Raw genomic sequence first — 19,802 nt, forward strand, 5'->3', positions numbered from 1 at the left:
ATTTTTCATTTCCTCCTCAAGATGCCCGGCTTGATTTGTGCACGCCCTTTGTGGACAACTTGTATTTTCAAGTTCTGCTCCTGTTTTAAGAGATATTCATAAGAGACTCATACTGCCGGCGTGTGAGTCCTCCATGACGAAACAAGTACTTCCCAGACTGGCTGATTTACCGAGCTGGACCACGTGTAAGAACCCCTCATTGTTCAGATCGCTGCGCTTCCAGATCAGGAAGACGTAAGGAGGCACTACAAGGAAATAAAGAAAGGACACGAAGCAGAGGGCTTGACGGATCCTTTCTCGCCTTCTAGCTGCTGGAAAATGTGTGGAAGGAAGGAAGCGGCCCTGAAATAAACAGGAAGAACTTCTGCCGCTGAGACAATAACACATCCTGTGGACGAACCACGCCGCCCGCAGACACTTGAACGTAACCTGCCAACGCATTCACATACACAAATGCAAATAAACAGCTGCATGCAGACTTCCTCATGGCAGTGGCATCGTGTCTTCAGGTATTCTTGTTTACCATTAAATAAGTTCTCAACAGACTGTGGACACTGAAGCCCGAAGACCAGCAGATAAACAGTTCAGCCGGAGGCAAGAGGTGGAATAGCAGTCTCTCCACTCACTTTTAGGGCTAATCCCTGAGTTTATTTATGAAAGGAAACACCATTTGCGTCAGCAGAACTTTTTTTCCATGAGCTTATGTCTCTGGTTGTGTGTGGTGCAGGGAGAACAATTCCCACAAGGTGGCAACATAAATCCTGAGCGCAACAACCTATCCAAAGACTTCAAGAATGAACCTGGCTTTCATATCCTAGACTATGCTTATGTTTGCATACCTCACAGGCATGGCAGGGAGAGAATAGGGCTTTTTTACATCAACCTCTACTCTCTCAAATCAGGTTTCAACCTATATTGAGGCAAACTGTCTTTGAAGACCTTTCTCTAAGGTTCTGTGGATAAAATGAAAAGATCTTACACAGCAAATGATGTGAAAGTTCAGTGTGATGAAAATGTAGAAGGCATTAACGGATGAAAAAGGTTTGGAAGCCGGTCCTGTACTGGAGCTGCAACACTCACATGACACCATCTCCAGTTCCTTGGTGTCCTCATCCTTTTCGCTGTCTCTGTTCTCCTCCTCGCTGTCTTTTCTGAACTCCAGTGGAGACGGGAGTTCGGTATCCTCCATGTGGGCGTTCTGTTCATCGACCACTGAACACGAAGAAACGTGAGGAGAGTGAGGAAAATACACATACGGTAACATTCACTTCCTGCATTAATGAAAGCAGCGACATCTGCACTTTCCTCATTAGATAGTGGTTTATCAAAATGTCAAATCAGAAAAAGTTGAGACAATATGGAAGAAAGAAAATGAAAGAGGAAAGAAAATGAATGGCATTTCAAACAGGTGTTTGTAATGATGTTTTGGTACAAGCGCAGCATCCATGAAAGGCTCAGAAGCTCCACTTTGGGAACAAATGTGTGAGGAAATCATGGAAATGTTTAAAAGATTATATTTCAAAAAGTAAAAAATGTAAAAATAAAAAAAACGCTGCTTGAACTTATATCAACGTGTCTAGACTCAGAGACATCTTTGATTAAAGGAGCAATGCGTAAGATTTTAGATTAAAATATCCCAAAATAACCCTGAAACGGCAAGAGATTGAGAGGAAATACAACAATGATGACTGTGTTTTTGGCTGCTGAGATATCGAGATATCGAGTTAGCCTACTAAATAACTAGCTTCTTTCCGTCCAGTCTTTCAATACCAGTTTCTGTCATGTGTGGCAGTAGCGAGCAACATAACGGCCATAATACAACATGAAGGGAAGAAGTAGTTGCAAGTTTGTTGGTGTACTTGAACTTGAACCAAGCTACCAGTTTAGGTGAACGGAAACAGCGAGGATGGCCCGAGCTCTCAGGAAGGAGTAGTTTGTGGACTACAAGAGTCCACAAACATGCATGCTAGGTTGATTGATGATTCTAAATTGCCCATAGGTGTGAGTTGTGATGAGCTGGGATAGGCTCCAGCAGACCCCCGTGACCCTGAGTAGGATTAAACAGGAATAGAGAATGGAGTAAAAAGTGCATTTTGGTCAGACAAATAGGTATTCCAGATCTGTTTTTAGGAATGCGTGCCATGTGCCCTGGACAAAAGATCAAAAGGGTGATCCAAACATAAAGGTTGGACTGGAAGTACAGGGTGCATTGATGCCAAGCAGGTAAAAGGTATCAAGTCAGGACTGGAATTGTCGTGTCAATGCCCTTGGCAAAACTCATTTCCACCTCTGTGATGGTTGCATTAATGCAGAACATAACAGTGAGATTGCAGAGCAACATAAGCTCCCTTCAAGGAAACGTCTTTTCCAGGGACGTGCATGCATTTTTGAAAAAGACAATGCAAAAACACATAGTGTCCACATTACAAAGGCATGGCAAGCAATGACAACCTTGAGATCTGTTCAAGAAGAATGGGGCAAAATTACAACTGAAGAGCTTTGTTGCTTGGTCTCCATGCCAGATGTGATTTTAGATGCTGAGAGAAGGAATGGCAACAACAGAAAGTGGTAAAAGCTCGAATGTCCCAATAGTTCTTTGAAGGATTCGTAGGCTTAACGTGTAAAAATGGATGTACTGAAATGAAATTAAGTTAATGAGAATAAAAACATAAAAGATCCAAGTAGGAACAGAATCGCTGAGTTTCTTTTTCTACTTTCCATATCATCTCAAGTTTTTTTCAGATTTGGGGCAGTATTGCCTTTTACATGAGAGGCTCAGCGAACCGGATCTTCCCATCACGTTTACCTCTCACAGCCTGCTCTATGATCTGCCGGACCGCTTTCTTCAGACTGTTTGCCCTGAGCATCAGCTGCTCCCTGCTTTTGAACAGCTGGTGTGGGGATCCTCCTCCTCCTCCTCCTCCTCCTCTCTTCTCCGTTTCCTCCTCCTCCAGCTTCTCCTTCAGCTCCGTCAGGCTTTCCTCACTGGCCTCCTCCTCCTCTTCCTCCTCCTCCTCCTGCTCCTCCTCCACAATGGGAGGAGTGGAGTGGGGCAGCAGAGGCAGAGCCTGGCACTCTGCGTTGAGGGTCTGGAGGAGGGAGTCCAGTTTCTCGTTCAGGACGGCGCACTGGTGGCCGCAGAGGGGAACAGACGTGAGAGGTTAGGCAGCAGCCAAAGAGCAGAAATGTAATAAAAAAGGGGGTTGTTTTGATCACAGGCGGATGATGGAGGCTTTGGGTGGTCTTTCAGGCTTACTTTGAGAGACATTGTGTCGCACTCGTCCGCATTTTCAGAGCTCTTCTCATACGCTTTCCCCACTTTGGCAACAAAGTCCTTCACTGTTTCACACAAGATCCTACAAAAACAAACAAAAATGTAATTACACGTTTTAGTATTTGCACATCAGTTACATATAAGAGATGTAAGCTCAGGTGCCTTTTACAGGGGACATGTCTTGAAAAAATAAAGTTATTTCTGTACTCGAGAGCATATATTTGTATTTCTGAAGTAACATCTAACACCAGAAATGTCTCCGTTGCTATGTTTTTTTGGCTGATTATGGTTGCTGATATTCTTAAAGGCCTGGCATGTTGATTCCAGTTATTCTTTCTCACAAATATATTTGACTCTATACATTAACTTATTGAATGGTAAAAGACAATATGTATACACTGCTGGCTTTGTTTTTAGCTTCTTCACCTTCGCTAGCCTCCAAACATTTACCAGCTGTGTAAAAACCTCAACAACATGCTTCCCAGGGACTGTGTCATCGTAGTGTACTCACTGATGGGGGAAAAGAAATGAGGATTTCTCAGTTTTCCAAACTTATATTTTATCGATACATTCACCGCCTCACCACAACCCCCCCAAATAAATACATAAATGAGGAAAATGAAATATTTCAAGGCTCTGCATATGATGCGGATGATTGGAGCAGCTAATACTGGCTGATACTGGTCACAGACGGTAAACAACTCAGCCTCCTTGTGTCTGTCCGAGTCCATCAAAACCAGACTGCTCAATGAGCTTTTTCCATTAATCGATACTGTCATGTATCTAATTGATCTGTCTTTATAGGCAGGAGATGTATCGCAGGCTTTTAAAGCTGCTGTATTTAAACCCCTACTTAAAAAAAGAAGAAAGAAATGCTCTTGATCCAGGAGCGTAAAGCAGTTATAAAAGGTCAGTACACCCACTTTAACTTCTGAGTTATGATTTTTTATCAAATAACATGATACATATTGATTTAAAAAAAGTGATCTGGTCCTACCAGGTTATAAAATGGAGTACCTACACCCTTGCTTATCCTAGTTAATAAACTAAAATTAGCTGAAAATAGGAGGGTGTGTGAATAGCTCAGCATGCACACGGTTTAATAGTTTGTAGAACCGCCTTTAAAAACAATATTATATTATCAGTTAGTCACATCATTGTAGAAGAATTTTGAACATTTCTTTTCAAAGTTGCTTCAGCTCATTGAGGTTCGAATGCGTTAATTCTTGCACAGCTCTTTTGAAGTTCAGTCCTTTTAATCAGGCTGAGGTCTGAAATACGACTGGCCCACTGGCCCACTTTGATATCACTTCTACACCTGCACGTCTTCATGTGCAGGGCTGCAAAAGCAATGAAATAAAACCCTTTTTTATCGTCACGTATTATAACCTGAGGTGTTAATGACCAGTCTGTGTCAAATTGATCAAAACACCACAGAGGTGCCGGACACAGCTCCGCCTTCGACATGCTTTTACAGCTCTGTTCACAGCAGCTGTTTTTCCGGGTGGACCGATCCATTTGACTTGGCTCTACCTGCCCTTCATCAGTAGGTGCCACCTAAATATATGCTCTCAAGGACAAAAAACAACAACATACAAACAAGTGAAAGCTGTTTGTATGTTTAGGGAGCTATTAGTTATTCTGTTCTGAGGCATGAGAGCGTGGGAGGAACACATACTTGGCGGAGGAGATGACCACAGAGTGCTGCTCCGAGTTGAGGATCTTTGTTAGATGAGCAGCTACTGAGTCTTCATAGGCTGAAATGTGAAACTGTGGAAAGAAAAAAAAAAAAAGAGAATAAAAAAATAATGTGCTTTCGTCTGCCCACTTGCGAACCTGAGCTGAGGTGAAGCCGAATTAAAAATGTCAGGTGCTACGCGCTCCGACCCACGCCTGCCTGTCTGGAAGCCCTGCTGCGTTTGAATGTGTCTGTTGATGCGTGTGATTATCTGTCAACTCCTGCGAGTACCTGGCAGTCGTCGGCTCCCTCAGGCGTGGTGGGGCAGCTGTGTTTGGGTGGGATCTTAATCTCGTAGGTCATGATGCTCCAGCGGTCCAGCATCTTGGTGCTGGCCCTCTCTAGTTTCTCCAGGATCTGGGGAAGCTGGGTGTCGTCATCGCAGGACGGGCCCCAACCCAGAACCCGGGCCAGATCGTTACCCGTGCCCAGGGGCAACACCCCCAGCTGGCACTGAAAGGCACATAGAGGGATTATTTGGCAGCTGCACTCAGACTGATGTGTGTATTTCTGTGTTCAACAACTTTGTGTCGTTATGTAAACTTGGCAGTAGGTAAAGACCTAAAGCGACAAACACACCACTGGTTCTATCTCTTTACTTCATATATTCTGTCCATGTCTGCTCTACCTGTTTGTGTAGATTGAGTCTGTCGATCTCTGAGAGGACCCATCCCACGCTGCCGTCACCGCCACACACTAAGATCCGAAAATTGTCAAACTTCTGAAACAGGCGCAGACTGACAGAGACACAGAATTACTTACGCTGTAGGGTCAAAGCGCTGCCTTTAATTTATTATTTAACGAAGTGTGCTGCCTGCGTACGCTCCCAGATGGCCTAGGCTCGTAAATATTAATGGAGCAGTCGGGATCCCTCACCCCAGGTGCGGCCCACCGTTGACCAGGTCAAAGACTTGAGCCGGGTTGAGGAGCTGCTTGAAGCGTCGGAGGAATTTCACCCCCTGGTTGTCGCCGCTTTTGGAGTTGACGAAGACCAGGAGGGGACTGGCACATGTTGGGGGACAGGTGGCCTTCCAGAAGCCTGCGGAAACAAGTACATGAGATTGTACACCAATGTGCACATCCTTATGTTTTGAAACTAAACTGAATAAATTAGTAGATCGAGCTTTGAAACGTCCTTTTTGATGAAGATTATAGTTCTCTCCTTGTTCGTGAGTCTGGTTCTGCCAGACGTTTCTTCCTGTTACAAATGAGTTTTTCCTTTCCACAGTCGCCTGGTGCTTGCTCAGGACGAGGAAAAAATAATGTTGAAAAAATAATTTGACTCATTTGAAATGAGTTCAACTGTATTCTTGAAGGGCCTTGAGAGAACATTTGTCATGATTTGGCACTGGTATGTAGATAAAGCTGAACTAAACGGAATAATAGTGGTTGGCTGTGTCTCGCTCAACATGTTTCCATGTCTATATACCTCAGATACTGTATGACCACAATCTAACTTTTCTCACACTGGAAGTCACACTGGAAATCCACACAGAGTGAAGTGATGAGCTTAAAAAAAAACCTTCCTAATGGTGTCATCAGAAAAAACGCAGCTGCAGTACGAGAGACGGTAAGACGACAGATAGAGAGCCTCAGTGTAATTATCAGTGTACACATTTAGAGTTGTAAAACACAGCAGTCCTGCTATTGCGCTGAACGGTGTGTCAGGTGTTTAAAACACCCAAAAGCTAGTGCTCAGATTTTGTGAAAGACGTGGAAGGATCAGCGTTCGAGGGAAAGCAGGAGGCTTCAGATGAAAAACAGGGATGATGCAGAAGATGATGCTGTCAGCAACAGTGGACCCCCCTCCACCACCAACCGGGCTCAGATAAACCCGGGCTCCAGATGCGATCAGCTGACATTCAGAGCTCACCGACCAGCCGTGCTGGAAGGAGCAGCCAAATGTATTACATTAATGTGAAGCTGAATGTGCTAATGCATGGGAGGACAGCGCATGCCAAAAGTACGTGTGGTGCTCTGTACGCTCATCTGTGGGAGGTAAAAGCAAGTTTTCACCCCTCCCAGCATTATGTTGTGAACCACCACTGCATTGAAAGCTTTGTTCATCCTCCAGTTTCCACTCTGCATGTGCCTGGATCCCCTCCCTCTGTTGCCTCCTCCAGTCACCCCTTCATCCTGCTCTTAAATGTCTTCACCTGCACCCTCCTATTGTCTATGCTTCACCGTCTCTGTGATACTGTCGGTAAGGGATGGATGGAAGGATGGATGGAGGGAGGGAGGGAGGGTGAGTGGAAAGGAAGAAGAGGAGGAAGAAGAGGAGGAAGGGAGTCACGATGCTGGAGCACGTGTTACAGCTCGCCCCCAGCCAATTACAACCAAACAGCCCCCTCTCCTCATCCCACATTTTGGCAGAGGGGCTCCTGAACACACGAGGAGAGGCGTTGAGATTGAAGGCACAGAAAGAAAAGCGAGATAAAGCACAAGTCTACTATCTTATTCAACATCCATCCTTTCTCTGCTCTTGTCTTGTCCTCCCCCTTTCATGTGGATGCCCCATCCTCCGTCTAACTCTGCCCTTTTCATCCCCACTACCAATTGGAAGATGCCAGATTTTCACAGACTCAGTGGGCTCTGTGTGTGGACCGCTTGCGAGTGTCGATGTGTGTGCGTGTGACAGAGAAAAAGAGAGCGAGACGTAGCCGCCTGGCTTCGACAACATTAATCCAATCGCACATGCTTATCTGGCTCTGCCTCGCAGATGCTGATCTCCATCAACAATGGTTTTAAAGTGAGCTCTGGCTAACAATTACCCCTCCTAAAGAGGAACGGTCACACACAAGAAGCGTATATGAACAGATAAATACAAGCTCACGCGCAGAGGGCGGGGGCTGCTGCCAGCCACTTGCACATCTCCTCTGACTCTGCGACGTAGCCGTCAAGCACCATTTAAATAGCGTGTTCTTAGTCACGCAGTCTATTTTCAGAAAGCTGTCGTTCGACCTGTCAGACGGGGTCGTTTTTAAACTGCTTCACTACACCGGGAAGAGACGATCATTTTCCCAGAAAACAGGCCTGTTCAACAGCATTAATGACCCGCAAGAAACCCTTTATAAAGTATGGATTTAATGGTGTCAGCAGTTCCCAGAATGGCAAAACGATAACATTCGTCTGAATGGTTTTGATGGCTTGACCCAATCGGAGCAAATCCTCTCCGTCTCCCTCCCTCACAGCCCTCGCAACCACCTTTCCGTGTGACGGAGCTGGAAGTCACAGGTCAGGGAGAAGACATCAGCTGACCAAATGGGGTGAAATCTCGTGTGTTTGCTTCTGAGATTTAATGATGCTCACAGGTGGAGTCTGGCACGGACCTCTGACCGTTCAGAGAGAGTCAGCCAGGATTCATGTGCATGTGTGTGTGTGTGTGTGTGTGTGTGTGTGTGTGTGTGTGTGTGTGTGTGTGTGTGTGTGTGTGTGTGTGTGTGTGTGTGTGTGTGTGTGCTGCCTACCATCTGAGTCGATGCTGTTGAGCGCTGTAGGTGGAATGATGGAGACTTTGCATTGACCTAGAGGACACTTACGAGGGTACAGGTCCATGCAAGCAGTGTGCACCTAGTGGAATAAAGGAGACAACGTAAAAAGTAAAAAAACAGCACTCTGTTCGAGACATAATAGCTATAGCTCAGCTAAACCTGTCCATGAAACCAGGCAAAACCAACCAGTTGAAAGACATTGTATTTGGACCTGAGCACTTCAGGGACATGCTGTCCAGCAATGTGGTTACTCCATATGGCCTTACCTCGGCCTCTAGTCCTACAGTTAGAACCTAGGAGTTATTTTTGTACAGAATCTCTCACTTCAAGTCACATATTAAACAGACTTTCCTTGCCTTCGACTGATGTAGAAAAACAAATCCAGGTCTTTGTTACTTTGAGACTGGACAATTGTGATTCTTTATTATTTTCTTTATTATTGGGCCGTCCTAAAAAATCTAAAAAAAAAAACTCCAGCTTATCCAAGATTCTGCAGCCAGAGTTCTGATGAGAACTAGGAGAAGAAATCACATTTCCCCAGTTTTAGCTTTTTTTCATTGGCTACTAACTGAATCCTGAATAGAATTTAAATTCCTCCCATCACATGTAAAGTGCTAAATGAACAAGCGCCACCATATCGCTCAGACAGAGAGGTTCCCAGTTTATAAATGTAGAAGGGGAAGTAAAACCTTCATTCATCAATTCGATTCAATTCCATTTTATTGGCATAGTGTCTGTTCCAAATTGTCTCCAGGTGCTTTCCAGAGACTTAAAACATGACCGAGCAATTGTTACATAAACAATGGCAAGTTAATACCCAAAGCCAAACAGTGGCAAAAAACACTCCCCTTTAAGCAGGAAGAAACCTTGACCAAGGACCTGGATCATCAGGGCATTAATACGTTTTATGTTTGTGTATTGTCTTATGTAAAGCACTTTGTGTTGCATTTTTATGCATGAAAAGCCCTATACAAATAAAGTTCGATTTGATTTGATTTGATTTGAGGAAAAGGGATATAGGAAAGAGACAATCAAGAAGAGAGACAGGAGAGGCACAGTTATGCTGTGGTAGGTCTAGGCTGCTGGGGGACCTCCCATGATGCACCTCTCCTCACTCTGTTCTCTTCTACTCCAACTGTCTTGATGACATCATTGTTGTTGTTATTAACCTGTGGTTCTTCTTCCCGGCAGATAGCTGCCCTTCCTGAGTCTCGTTGTGCCAGAGGTTTCTTCCTGTTAAAGGGGACTTTTTCCTTTCCACAGTTGCCTGGTGCTTGCTCAGGACGGGGGATTATATCCAACAATCCCCCGTCCTGAGCAAGTTTTGATGCAACCTGTTGGTTTCCTTAGTAAAGCCATAATTACTATATTAATACTATATACTGCATTGCTGACGTGCCTTGAGATAACATTTGTTTTGATTCGGTTCTATATCAATAAAGCTGAACTGAATTTAATTGAATAATAAAAACTAAAATCATCTGGTCCTTACCAGGTCTTACAATTTCTTAACCTCAGTCAAACAGAAAAACATGACATTCCAAACTGTGTGTATGTTTTGGACAAAAATGCACAAAAAACTAAGTACGGTGAGAGTGTAAGTGGCGGTCAGGGTAAGGAGCAGCCAGGTGTTACTCATCAACTCTGCTGGAGTCATTGATCATCAGCAGGGGGGGCAACTGCTGCTCCTCATAAAACTGGGAGCGGTTCCATTTTCAAAAGATCTGGAAACCGTCATTCCACGGAGAGGAGGATTAATCATAAATGGAAAATATTCCAGGCTGTTTCTAGCCTTCCTGTCAATGGAGATCACAGCGCCAGGGTTGAAAAGCGGGCACACAGCATATCCACTCAAACGCCTCAATCCAACTGTCAAGCATGGGGGTGGAGGGGTTATGATTTGATGCAGCCAGTCAGTCCTTGACCATGACCATCTCTGCATACCAGAGTATTTCAGAGCGATCTGACGGGTAAAGATGTCTGAAAGTGGTTCATAAAATAGGGCAAAAGGATCATCAACACACCAGCAAACCTCACGCAGAGTGGTTGATTAAGGACAGAGATGTTATTATGGGCCAGGTAATAAAGTCCAGATAATAACTGAGTTGTATTTGATGCTGAGATTCTGTTTTTGGTTTCATGAAACGTTCCAAACAGCCAAACAGAACCTTGAATAAATGCTACCGTAGTTTAGCAGTCAAATGTCAACCATTTAGCTCGTCTGTACGTGTGAAAGATGCATTACCATAGCTTTGCACCAAAGGCAGCGCCAGTCCTGCAGCCTCAGCACGCTCCCACATGTTTTATCACACACAGCACATTTGGCACTGACAGGCAGGTTGCCTTCCAGCCACTGGTGAGGCATGGCGATCTGTAGATTTAACACACAGAGACACACAGGTTAAAAAATGCCAAAGACTTTCCACTATCTAGTTCTATCAATCACCTACTATCACTTGAAGAAGTGCACAACTAACATGACACCTGTCCTGGACGTGAGTGTGGAAACGTCCGGCTTATAAAATGCAAGCTTATTCTTGCACATGTCCAATCTTCCTGCTCTTTCTTATGGGCTTCGATCACAAGATTTATTTCACTCCATCCCAGTCATTCTGCAAACACTTATTAAGGTCTGCAACAGAACGATGTCATTGTCAGATATTTCGGTTTTAAAGTTCCTCACACCTTCTCTGCTAGGGACAGATCAGGACTGCAGGCACTACCTGTACACTCTCCTTCCTCGGTCAGGCCTTTTTTTTCGTCTGCAGAATATGGTTTTGTATTGCATTATTGAAAATGCACGGACATCCCTGGAAAGAGATGTTTCGCTGTACTTTTCTGCACCAATGCAGCTAACACAGAGGTGGAAATAACTTTTGCAAGGGCACCAATAAAACCTGAAACCATAGCAGAACACAACTTTTGGACTTGTTGGTGATAAAAGCCTAAATAGTGGACAAAGTTTACATAAGGCTTCTCATTTTCACAGTAACATTTTAAGTGGGATTAGTGCTTGTAGCTCTATAGTGCACTGCTTGGCGAAAGGTCCCCAAAGTAATCTCTTGCTCACGTGCTTATATCAGCTATTGATGAGTAATGGTTCTGATAAGTGCTGAGTGATTGAGGATCCCACTTAAATGATTTTCTCATGCATTTGTCAACAAAGTGGAGATCTTCTTTCCACGCTTGTTCACCAAAGGCTCCGCCTTCTATGGATACTGCTCTTGTACCAACTCAAACAATCACTCATTCTAAATAATATGATTTTTCCTCTTTTACCTCCTTTACAGTACTAAGTTGCACCAAGACACTGACAAGAAAAACGTCAATGCAAATGCAAGAGTCACCGTACCTGGAAGATTTATTTCCCATAATCTTATCATTCTTTGCAAGTTAAGAGTTAAATAGATTGCAAAAACCAGCTGCATTATAACGCACAAATCTATTTCAGCAAAATATCCAATTTAATGAAACTCACCCCATCCTCATCTTCAATAATATCCTTCCCTATGGAGGCCAGAGTCGTCCATTTACAGTTGTTGGTGGCTCTGACAGCACAGCGTTTGTGAGCTTTGAATTTGCACACTGAAAAACACAAACACACATGAGTCTAACCATGTTTTCCATCCATGGGAGGCATCATCCTGCCCTTGATGGACATATATGATAAACACACCTGGAGCACTTGGAGGAAAAAATTATTAGATGATTAAACTGTGATATAGTTTAGCAACATTTATCACTGTAAAATTACTTTTGTAGAAGAAATGTCTTTTTACAAGCTTAAAAACATGGCTATGTGACTCAGTTATGTAACTCAGAAACAGAGACACCCTAAAATGTACAATCCTGTAATGAATCAAGCCCTAATTAGATATCAGTGACTGTAATTACTACTCTTCATAAACTTGTTTTGTAGCTCCACAATAATAAGCACAATTAAGCTGCATACAGCAGCAGGTTGAAAGAAAGAAATAATCACTGGGACATCCAGAGCAGGTTTATCCGGCTCCAAACAAAAATCCAAAAGCCAAGCAGAAGAGGGGAGTCTTAGTAGCAGATTTAGACATGGCCAATGAAGAGGTCTGTCTAATGTGTAACAGCAACATATTCCACAATCTGGGAGCCACAATAGCAAAAGCCTTAACCCCCTGAGTCTCTGCTGTGTCCTCAGCACATCCAGAAGAGTCAGAAGGGGAGTGGAAGCGCAGCAGCTCAGAGAGGTAGGGTGGGGCAAGACCGTTTAAAGATTAAACAACAAATAAAATAATTGGAACATGAACTGTAAAATGGGCAGTCAGCCAGTGCAGGAAGGATGAGGACTGGAATGATGTGCACTCTCTTTTATGTTCCAGTAAAAAGGTGTGCAGCAGCAAATGTGCATCAGCTCAAGATGAGACAGGGAGGACAGGCTAACACCAACATACAAAGAATTACAGTAACCCAGCTAAGTTACAGAAAACCATCAATCATTGGTATAAGTGATCTCTTGACAGAATGTTTTTAATTTTCGCCAACTGTCTTTGCTGAAAGAAGCTAGATTTCACCACTGCTAAAACCCTTGTCCATCTCAAAACCCAGGTTTGTGACAACTGGCTTTCCGTACTGTGCCAGAGAAGAAGACCCATTGGTGATACATTGACAAAAACAATAACCTCTGTCTTCTTTTCATTGGAATTTAGCCATCATTTTGTGTTAGGGGCACATAAACACTCTTATCTGCATAACAATGGAGAGCAATTTTGTCATTTCTACGAATGGAACTAAGGGGCAACAGATACAGAGAAAAATAGCAGTAGCCCAAGAATTGAGCCCTGCAGGACCCCAAATGACAATGAAGCAGATGTCAGATGAGGATCTAAAAGCATGTAGACTAACACATTGGTTTCTCCGAGACAATCCCTACACAGTACTCTAAACAAGATATTAAAATATTATGATCCCCTGTGTTAAAGGCGGCTACTAGAAAAGAACTAGGATCACAGTCCACCTGATATGTAGCCACGAAGATGTCAGTAAAAACCCTCAGCAACGCTAATTCTATGATATGAAGCGATTTAAAACCAGACTGAAAACCTTCAAGATTACATTTCAATTTAGATACCTAAAATAGAGACAATTTGCTTAAATTTTTGAGAAAAAAGGAAGCTTAGAAATAAGGCTTAAGTTGGATAACACAGATGGATCCAGGCCAGGTTTTTTTGCTCAATGGTTGCACTGTTGCCTGTTTGAAAATATTTGGGACAACACCTTATGAAAGGTTGCTGTTAATGACAGCAAGAACAAATGGCCAAGAAAATAGAATATCCCCTCTTTAAAGAACCGAAGCAGGAGTCCCAAGGTGGTTATGGGACTGGTGTGGCTTGTTTCTTTGTCAAGCAGGATTATTTATATACTCGTGGATGGATTTGCATGAAATAAGTTAGCAGATGTGTTTCATGTCCCAAATAATACACTTCTAAATGTAGAAGCAACATAAATAAATGAAAGAATGGCCCATTTGCTTAAGAAGCAATGTAGAGCTACTCTGAGAAAAACTGGTGGATTATTTATTGTGGAACACGTCTTGAGACTTTAGAAAACCTGTAAGAATTTAAGTACAATGTAACCTGTTTTAGAATAGCTGCCGGTTGTGTTTGTATCCAAATGTGTTTTGGTTTGCGAATGACAGTTAAATGAGAGCTTTATTTTTTTGAGCTGCTACAAAGTAAATATCTTAAATCACCACAAGCTCTCTTAGAACGGTGCACATATCACATCACATCACATCACATCATGCACATTTCATAGCAGACTTTCCCAGTGAAAGTATCAGAAGTTCGTGGTTATTTGGTTTTAATCCAAGGTAGCCAATACTACAGTAAGTAAGCATAACTGTGCTGGTTTGTAGTTCATTTCCACCTTTGCATGGAGCCATGCCCACTCTTTCCCCATACTTCCAGTGTTTATGCTCTAAGATGTGCTACAGCTGAGCTTCTGGTTCAAGCGTTGTATTCAAGGACAGATACGAGGTGCTTTAAGTCTTCTAATCACATGCTTCTGTTCTGTAAAGGATTAAGTTACAATCAGGATCCATCTTAATTAAGGATATTGAGGATAAAGACAACGTCAGTTGGTCACAAAGTCACTTTCAAAAACAGTGACATCCATCCTGCCACACCCTTCTATTAAGGTTTACTATGCGTGTCTGAAGAAGCCCAGACCTGCATGTGCTTAAAGCCGGCTCAACTGAATAAGAAACGTGAGCGAAATTTAAATAACACGCAAATATTTCTAATGCTGATATAGACAGATGGTTTGCACACCCTTGCTCTCCATTAGAGATGATGGCACTTATCGGACTGTTGCACCCTTGGGAACCTTTTCCCCTCCTCCCCACCCCCCACACACACACACAATACTGACACACAATGCTATCGTTAGGAAGTTTATACACATACTACGAGTCAAAGTCATATCCGGGAGCAACAGTAATGTTTCAATCTCGTCCACCACTAAATGCTGTTAGAGGGCATTAGCAGAGCATTAGGAGAAGTCAGACGACACGATACGGCTGGCTGTTAATGGCCGGGCCGGACCCCGAGCATTCACAGACCAGACGAAAGACAGCACTGCGTCTGGGATCGTGAGAGTCATTGTGAGAACACGATACAGACGGAAAGGCAGAAGAAATCTGTGTGATTGTGTGTGAGGCTAGGTCGAATAAATCAATCACCACTCAATGTTCAGTGCAGGAAATCGGGTGGAAATTTAAGCTGTGCTGATTGCTACAGAACCATTTGGCTGTGCTCAAAGTTTACTAAAGACATGGTCCTGCTCTCCCCTGTTGTTTCTTCTCATCCATTCTTTTTTCATTCCTGTATGCTGTTCCTTCTATTCTCTGCCTTTATCCCTCACTTCTCGCACCTCACATTTAGCTATAAGTCAGTCTAACAATCTGGCTAGTCTGTGCTTAACAATTGTTTCCATCTTTGCTTTGGTAAGTAACAACAGCAGCAACAAAAAAAGAGAACCTTCTTATGGGTTTTAAAATACTATTTAAGGTATCCATGCCCACATAAATGTAGACCTGGACCATAGCAGGTCACAGAACCTCTGAACACCGTTGTAGCTACACAAGAAATAAATAAGAGTTTCTATCACACAACTCATCTAGTCATCTAGTGTGCAGAAAGCTGTACAGTGGAGCACACCTTAGCTAACCATGTGACCGATTTACCCTAACCGGCTTCCCTGAGAAAGGTTGGAGCAGGTAAATTAAATGCAGAGCATAATGAACATTCAATCTCAGGAAACGACTTTGAATAAAAAATCAAACACAGCCAAACCCATAAGTGAAATATAAAGCCTTTACACTACAAGATCTTAAACCTGATTTTTCCCATTGCAGAATAAACTCAAGACTAGACTCTATGGGAGAGAGAGACGAATATGAGTTTATTAATCACTTGCCATTTTTGCCTCTTTTCCAGAGTTTTCAACTGTTTTTTTCTGAAAACGGCTTTGGACCCCAAAATTTTCCCTGGATGAAGAACTCATGTTCTTCATGTTCTTGGCATTGTAAATGTAAATGTTTGGTTTGATTCACCAACTTCAGAAGAGGTGGCTGATTCAGCGCTGGGTCGCAAGAGTTGGAGCAGGTGCCAGATGCTATACTGAATTGCAACAGGATTTGCAGAGAGTGGCTTCCCCCAAATTTTGTAGCACCAATCTAAATATGACCAGTCCAGTTTTCCTCTGCAAATAACTTCTTTCCGTGTCTTTCCAATTTGTCAATGACCTGAGTTTTATTCTTTGCAAAGCTGCTGTCATTGTCATTGTCAGTTGCCAGCCTATGGGCTCCTCGGCTCTGAAGATAAGGAGCTTGCGGGCCTCCTCTCTTATTATCAGTAAATCACACCCAGGTCCAGCCATCCCTCATCATTCTGTTACATCAACACCTGACCTGCGTTTAACTGTACCCTCGGAGGCGGGTTACTGAAGCGGCCAGCTCTATGGACATGCGAAACATGAAATAGGGGTAATGGACACAGGTTATCAGGCAATGTAAAAGGCGCTTTAGACGACCGCATCACTTTATAGTATCACTAACGTGCCAAGAAATGCTGTCCTGTGAATGATAAAGCAGCACTTCCTTGGTCTCTGTCGTTACAGTTTCCTGCTTTCTCTCTTTACAAATTTGCTTCACTCCTGACTGAATGCTCTGTTCCACCACATTGCTCTTATGTGTCGGTCCTTATTTACGTTACAGCACAATTTGGTCACGGCACGCCATACACTCTGCTTTCATGATCGTAAGGGGATGCTGAGTCGCGAACTGTTCCGGCTTCAGTGTTGTGAATGCATCCAGATAAACCACGTTCAGGTTAAATCAGTGACTTCCACCGTCTATTTGAAGGCGGTAATAATCTGGACTTTGGTGACAAATGGCCCAGACTGGAGGTAAATTGATCAGTGGATCTAATTTGTTATTTGTGAAGGTGTCAAAGATGTGATTTGTGAAGCTTCCTCACATAATGCAGCTGGTGTTGTGCAGGAGTTGCTGGGGGGGGGGAAGTCGTTAAAAGAAGGTTGCAATAATCTGTAATCAATAAGCCCACAAGAGGTGGGGGAGGGGACTTGAGAGAAGGAAGCCCAGAAAATGAAAGAACAGACACAATATGGTGAGGAAAGTATAAGCTGCTCGGCCTGACTGAGTGGAATGTGGCGTAACTTTGGTGACATCACCAACACTTGTTGTTTCCAGTGTACAATTTTTAGTTTTGATCCGATGTCGCTGCTCAGTCTCGTTGTATGAACCCACCACGGCTCAAAAACCCCAAGTCTCAGCACAAGCATGTCGTGTAGCGTACAAAATACAACAACCCAATGGCACAGAAAAAACAGCGTATTCTCTACTCGTCTTAATGAGCAGCCTTTAAAGAGCTCATACCTCTCTAGTTCAATACAAGTAGGTCAGTCTCAAATCAGATCATATCCCCTTCTCCTCTCTCCAGTGAATAACACACCAAGATTGTCCCGGCGTCTTCTACTCTGGCTCTTACTGGGAGCATGGGATTACTAAAACCACAATCCCACTGCATCTTTTTGTAATAAAAACGTTCATTATTAATTATTCATCCCTTATTTCATTATTAATATGGTTATTATTCCTCTTTTGGTCCACAAGCTAGTTGTGTGTTTGCATGATGACGACTGTGACAACACAGTTTCTGTAAAAGTATCCCGACAGAAAGGCAGACTCTTCAAAACGAGCGTGTAACTGGAACTGGGCAGAGGGATCTGCAATAACCTGCTCCGGAGCTCCGAGTTTTCATATTATGTCTGTCCCTTTTTAATCAAAACAGAGGAAAGCAAGAAAGAAAGTAAGGTGATGGGTGGAAGGCATTCATGGATTATTGTAAATATAAGCGACTGTGGCGTAAAGATGCAAAAATGACCAGATTTATAAAACGTCCATATGGAAGAAGAAGGCAGGCTTTTGTAACTTCACATCGGCTCTCAGGTGCGGCCACGCCTACGGTGACACACTTAAGCGGTTGCTAAAAAGGTTGTATAACCGTTGTGTAACCAGTTAACAAACCAGCTCCAGAGTTTTCTTTCATGTCCATCTTAACGCATCAGTCCTGCTTTGATCAAGGCCTGATTATCTGAATAAATGGACCAACTTTTGGACGTATATTTGAGGAGTGGGATTAGCACATTTAAATCACAACAGTTAGTTACCGCTGTAATGATTTGGTCCTTTTTTGCTGTCGCCCCTGAATAAAGATGGCCTCATTTATGATGATGAGCTCTGAGTGGAGAGGCTCTCAGTCCTTTCGCACTTGCACACACAGACAAGGGCTGAGACGCACTTACCCGCACCCGCAGGTGAACATTAGAAAAAGTAGCATGAGGGAATATGCAGATGGTGCTCATTATGTTCTGCTGCCTGTCACCGCCACTTAACACCGGCTAAAAGGATTCAAAAATAGTCCTATTCACCCTTATCAACCCCATTTTCCTTAACACCCCTCCTCACAATGCTTTCACAGGTAAGGTGAGGAGATGCGTCGTCATTCGCAAGATCCATTTACAGCTTTATTTTCCACTAATGATAAAAGGAGAGCTGGAAAAGAAGTCTGAGTCAACACTTATCTAACACGGCGTGACACAAAAGCATATGGATGCAGGATGGCGCGTCTGCTGGCGTGGTGTTAGTGTCCGCTCTGTCTGAACCTAAAGCAGTGAGCCTGATGGACATCCTGCTCCACAACCCACTATCTGTGTCGGTCCAATCTGCAGTGTTCGGACAGTCCTGATACAATGTACACCTTCTCAAAGTGGCCGCCGGCCCGTTAGCTTTGCAAACGATCTGCCGCAACACAACCGCCAAGTCATTCTCTTCAGATGCATACGTGAACGACAAAATCTGACAATGTGCTGAAAACATTTTATTTCCATAGATGGGGTAAGATTTTTCTATAACCCGATCAAATGTCCTGATCCCCCGAGGATAAGTCTGCCGGTGCAAAATATCAGATCGTTTGAAGCTCTCTTTTCACTTTTATCTTTACGTCCCCGTTCATCATCAGTTTTAGGAATGTGAAAAAAAAGAATGATTTGTGTTTATGCACAGGAAGACAAATCTCTTGTAGCTTCACTTCCCGTAACTGATCACTTGCTTTTCATCTTTTCGCTAAATTAGTCTTTCTTTTACCATCATCTATCATCTGGTGCCAGAAAACCTGAAAGAGCTCACTCCCATTAGCAATTCAGAAGTACCAGCTAGCCCAACGCACCAGAGAAAATCCACAAAACCACTGGGGGAAACATGCAAACTCCGAATGGAAAGAACTCTGCCGGGATTTTAACCAGGAACCTTCTTCCTGTGAGGAAGCAGTGCTAACCACCGAGCCAGAACGCTGCCTTTAAACATGCTTGCACACATGGTCTGGAGATTGCACCAAACACTGTTCCCTGATAAAAAATCACCCTCTAATCAGTAAAGGCACGTGGAGGGTTTTCAGATTGACAAACAAAAATGCATTCAAAGTTCAAAATTCCCCTGAGTGGCAGTGAGGAGGTGCAGTATTGGTTTTGTGCGTGACTCACCTTCGCAGGAGAGGCCATGAGATGTGACCCCCGACAAGCTATCTTTACAGACGTTGCAAAAGGTGGGCCGTGCATGGGAGCAGGCGTACCAGTTGTGCATCCCTGAGAAATGTTCCACATTAAACTGTGCAGTCTGGCAAAGGAGAAGTTAAAACAGGTTGGCAGCTCTGGGATGACAGTCGCAGAAAAGTACATACAGTCC

General features: G+C 43.5%; 1 protein-coding gene across 6 annotated transcripts in view; it reads right to left on the reverse strand.

Moving 5' to 3' along the window:
- dgkh (diacylglycerol kinase, eta) overlaps positions 1-19,802 on the reverse strand; it is a 72,714-nt gene that overhangs the window by 16,924 nt on the left and 35,988 nt on the right. For all 6 annotated transcript variants that reach the window (XM_061723240.1, XM_061723241.1, XM_061723238.1 and 3 more), the window contains 11 exons: positions 19,601-19,733; positions 11,982-12,088; positions 10,749-10,874; positions 8,480-8,582; positions 5,889-6,051; positions 5,641-5,749; positions 5,244-5,465; positions 4,953-5,044; positions 3,257-3,356; positions 2,807-3,128; positions 1,081-1,212 (listed from right to left, as the gene is read on the reverse strand). In XM_061723240.1, coding sequence (XP_061579224.1) covers positions 1,081-1,212; positions 2,807-3,128; positions 3,257-3,356; positions 4,953-5,044; positions 5,244-5,465; positions 5,641-5,749; positions 5,889-6,051; positions 8,480-8,582; positions 10,749-10,874; positions 11,982-12,088; positions 19,601-19,733 — 1,609 coding nt within the window. The remainder of the gene's footprint in view (positions 1-1,080; positions 1,213-2,806; positions 3,129-3,256; positions 3,357-4,952; positions 5,045-5,243; positions 5,466-5,640; positions 5,750-5,888; positions 6,052-8,479; positions 8,583-10,748; positions 10,875-11,981; positions 12,089-19,600; positions 19,734-19,802) is intronic.

The sequence above is a fragment of the Cololabis saira genome, chromosome 6, assembly GCF_033807715.1.
Source record: "Cololabis saira isolate AMF1-May2022 chromosome 6, fColSai1.1, whole genome shotgun sequence".
NCBI classification, from domain to species: domain Eukaryota; kingdom Metazoa; phylum Chordata; class Actinopteri; order Beloniformes; family Belonidae; genus Cololabis; species Cololabis saira.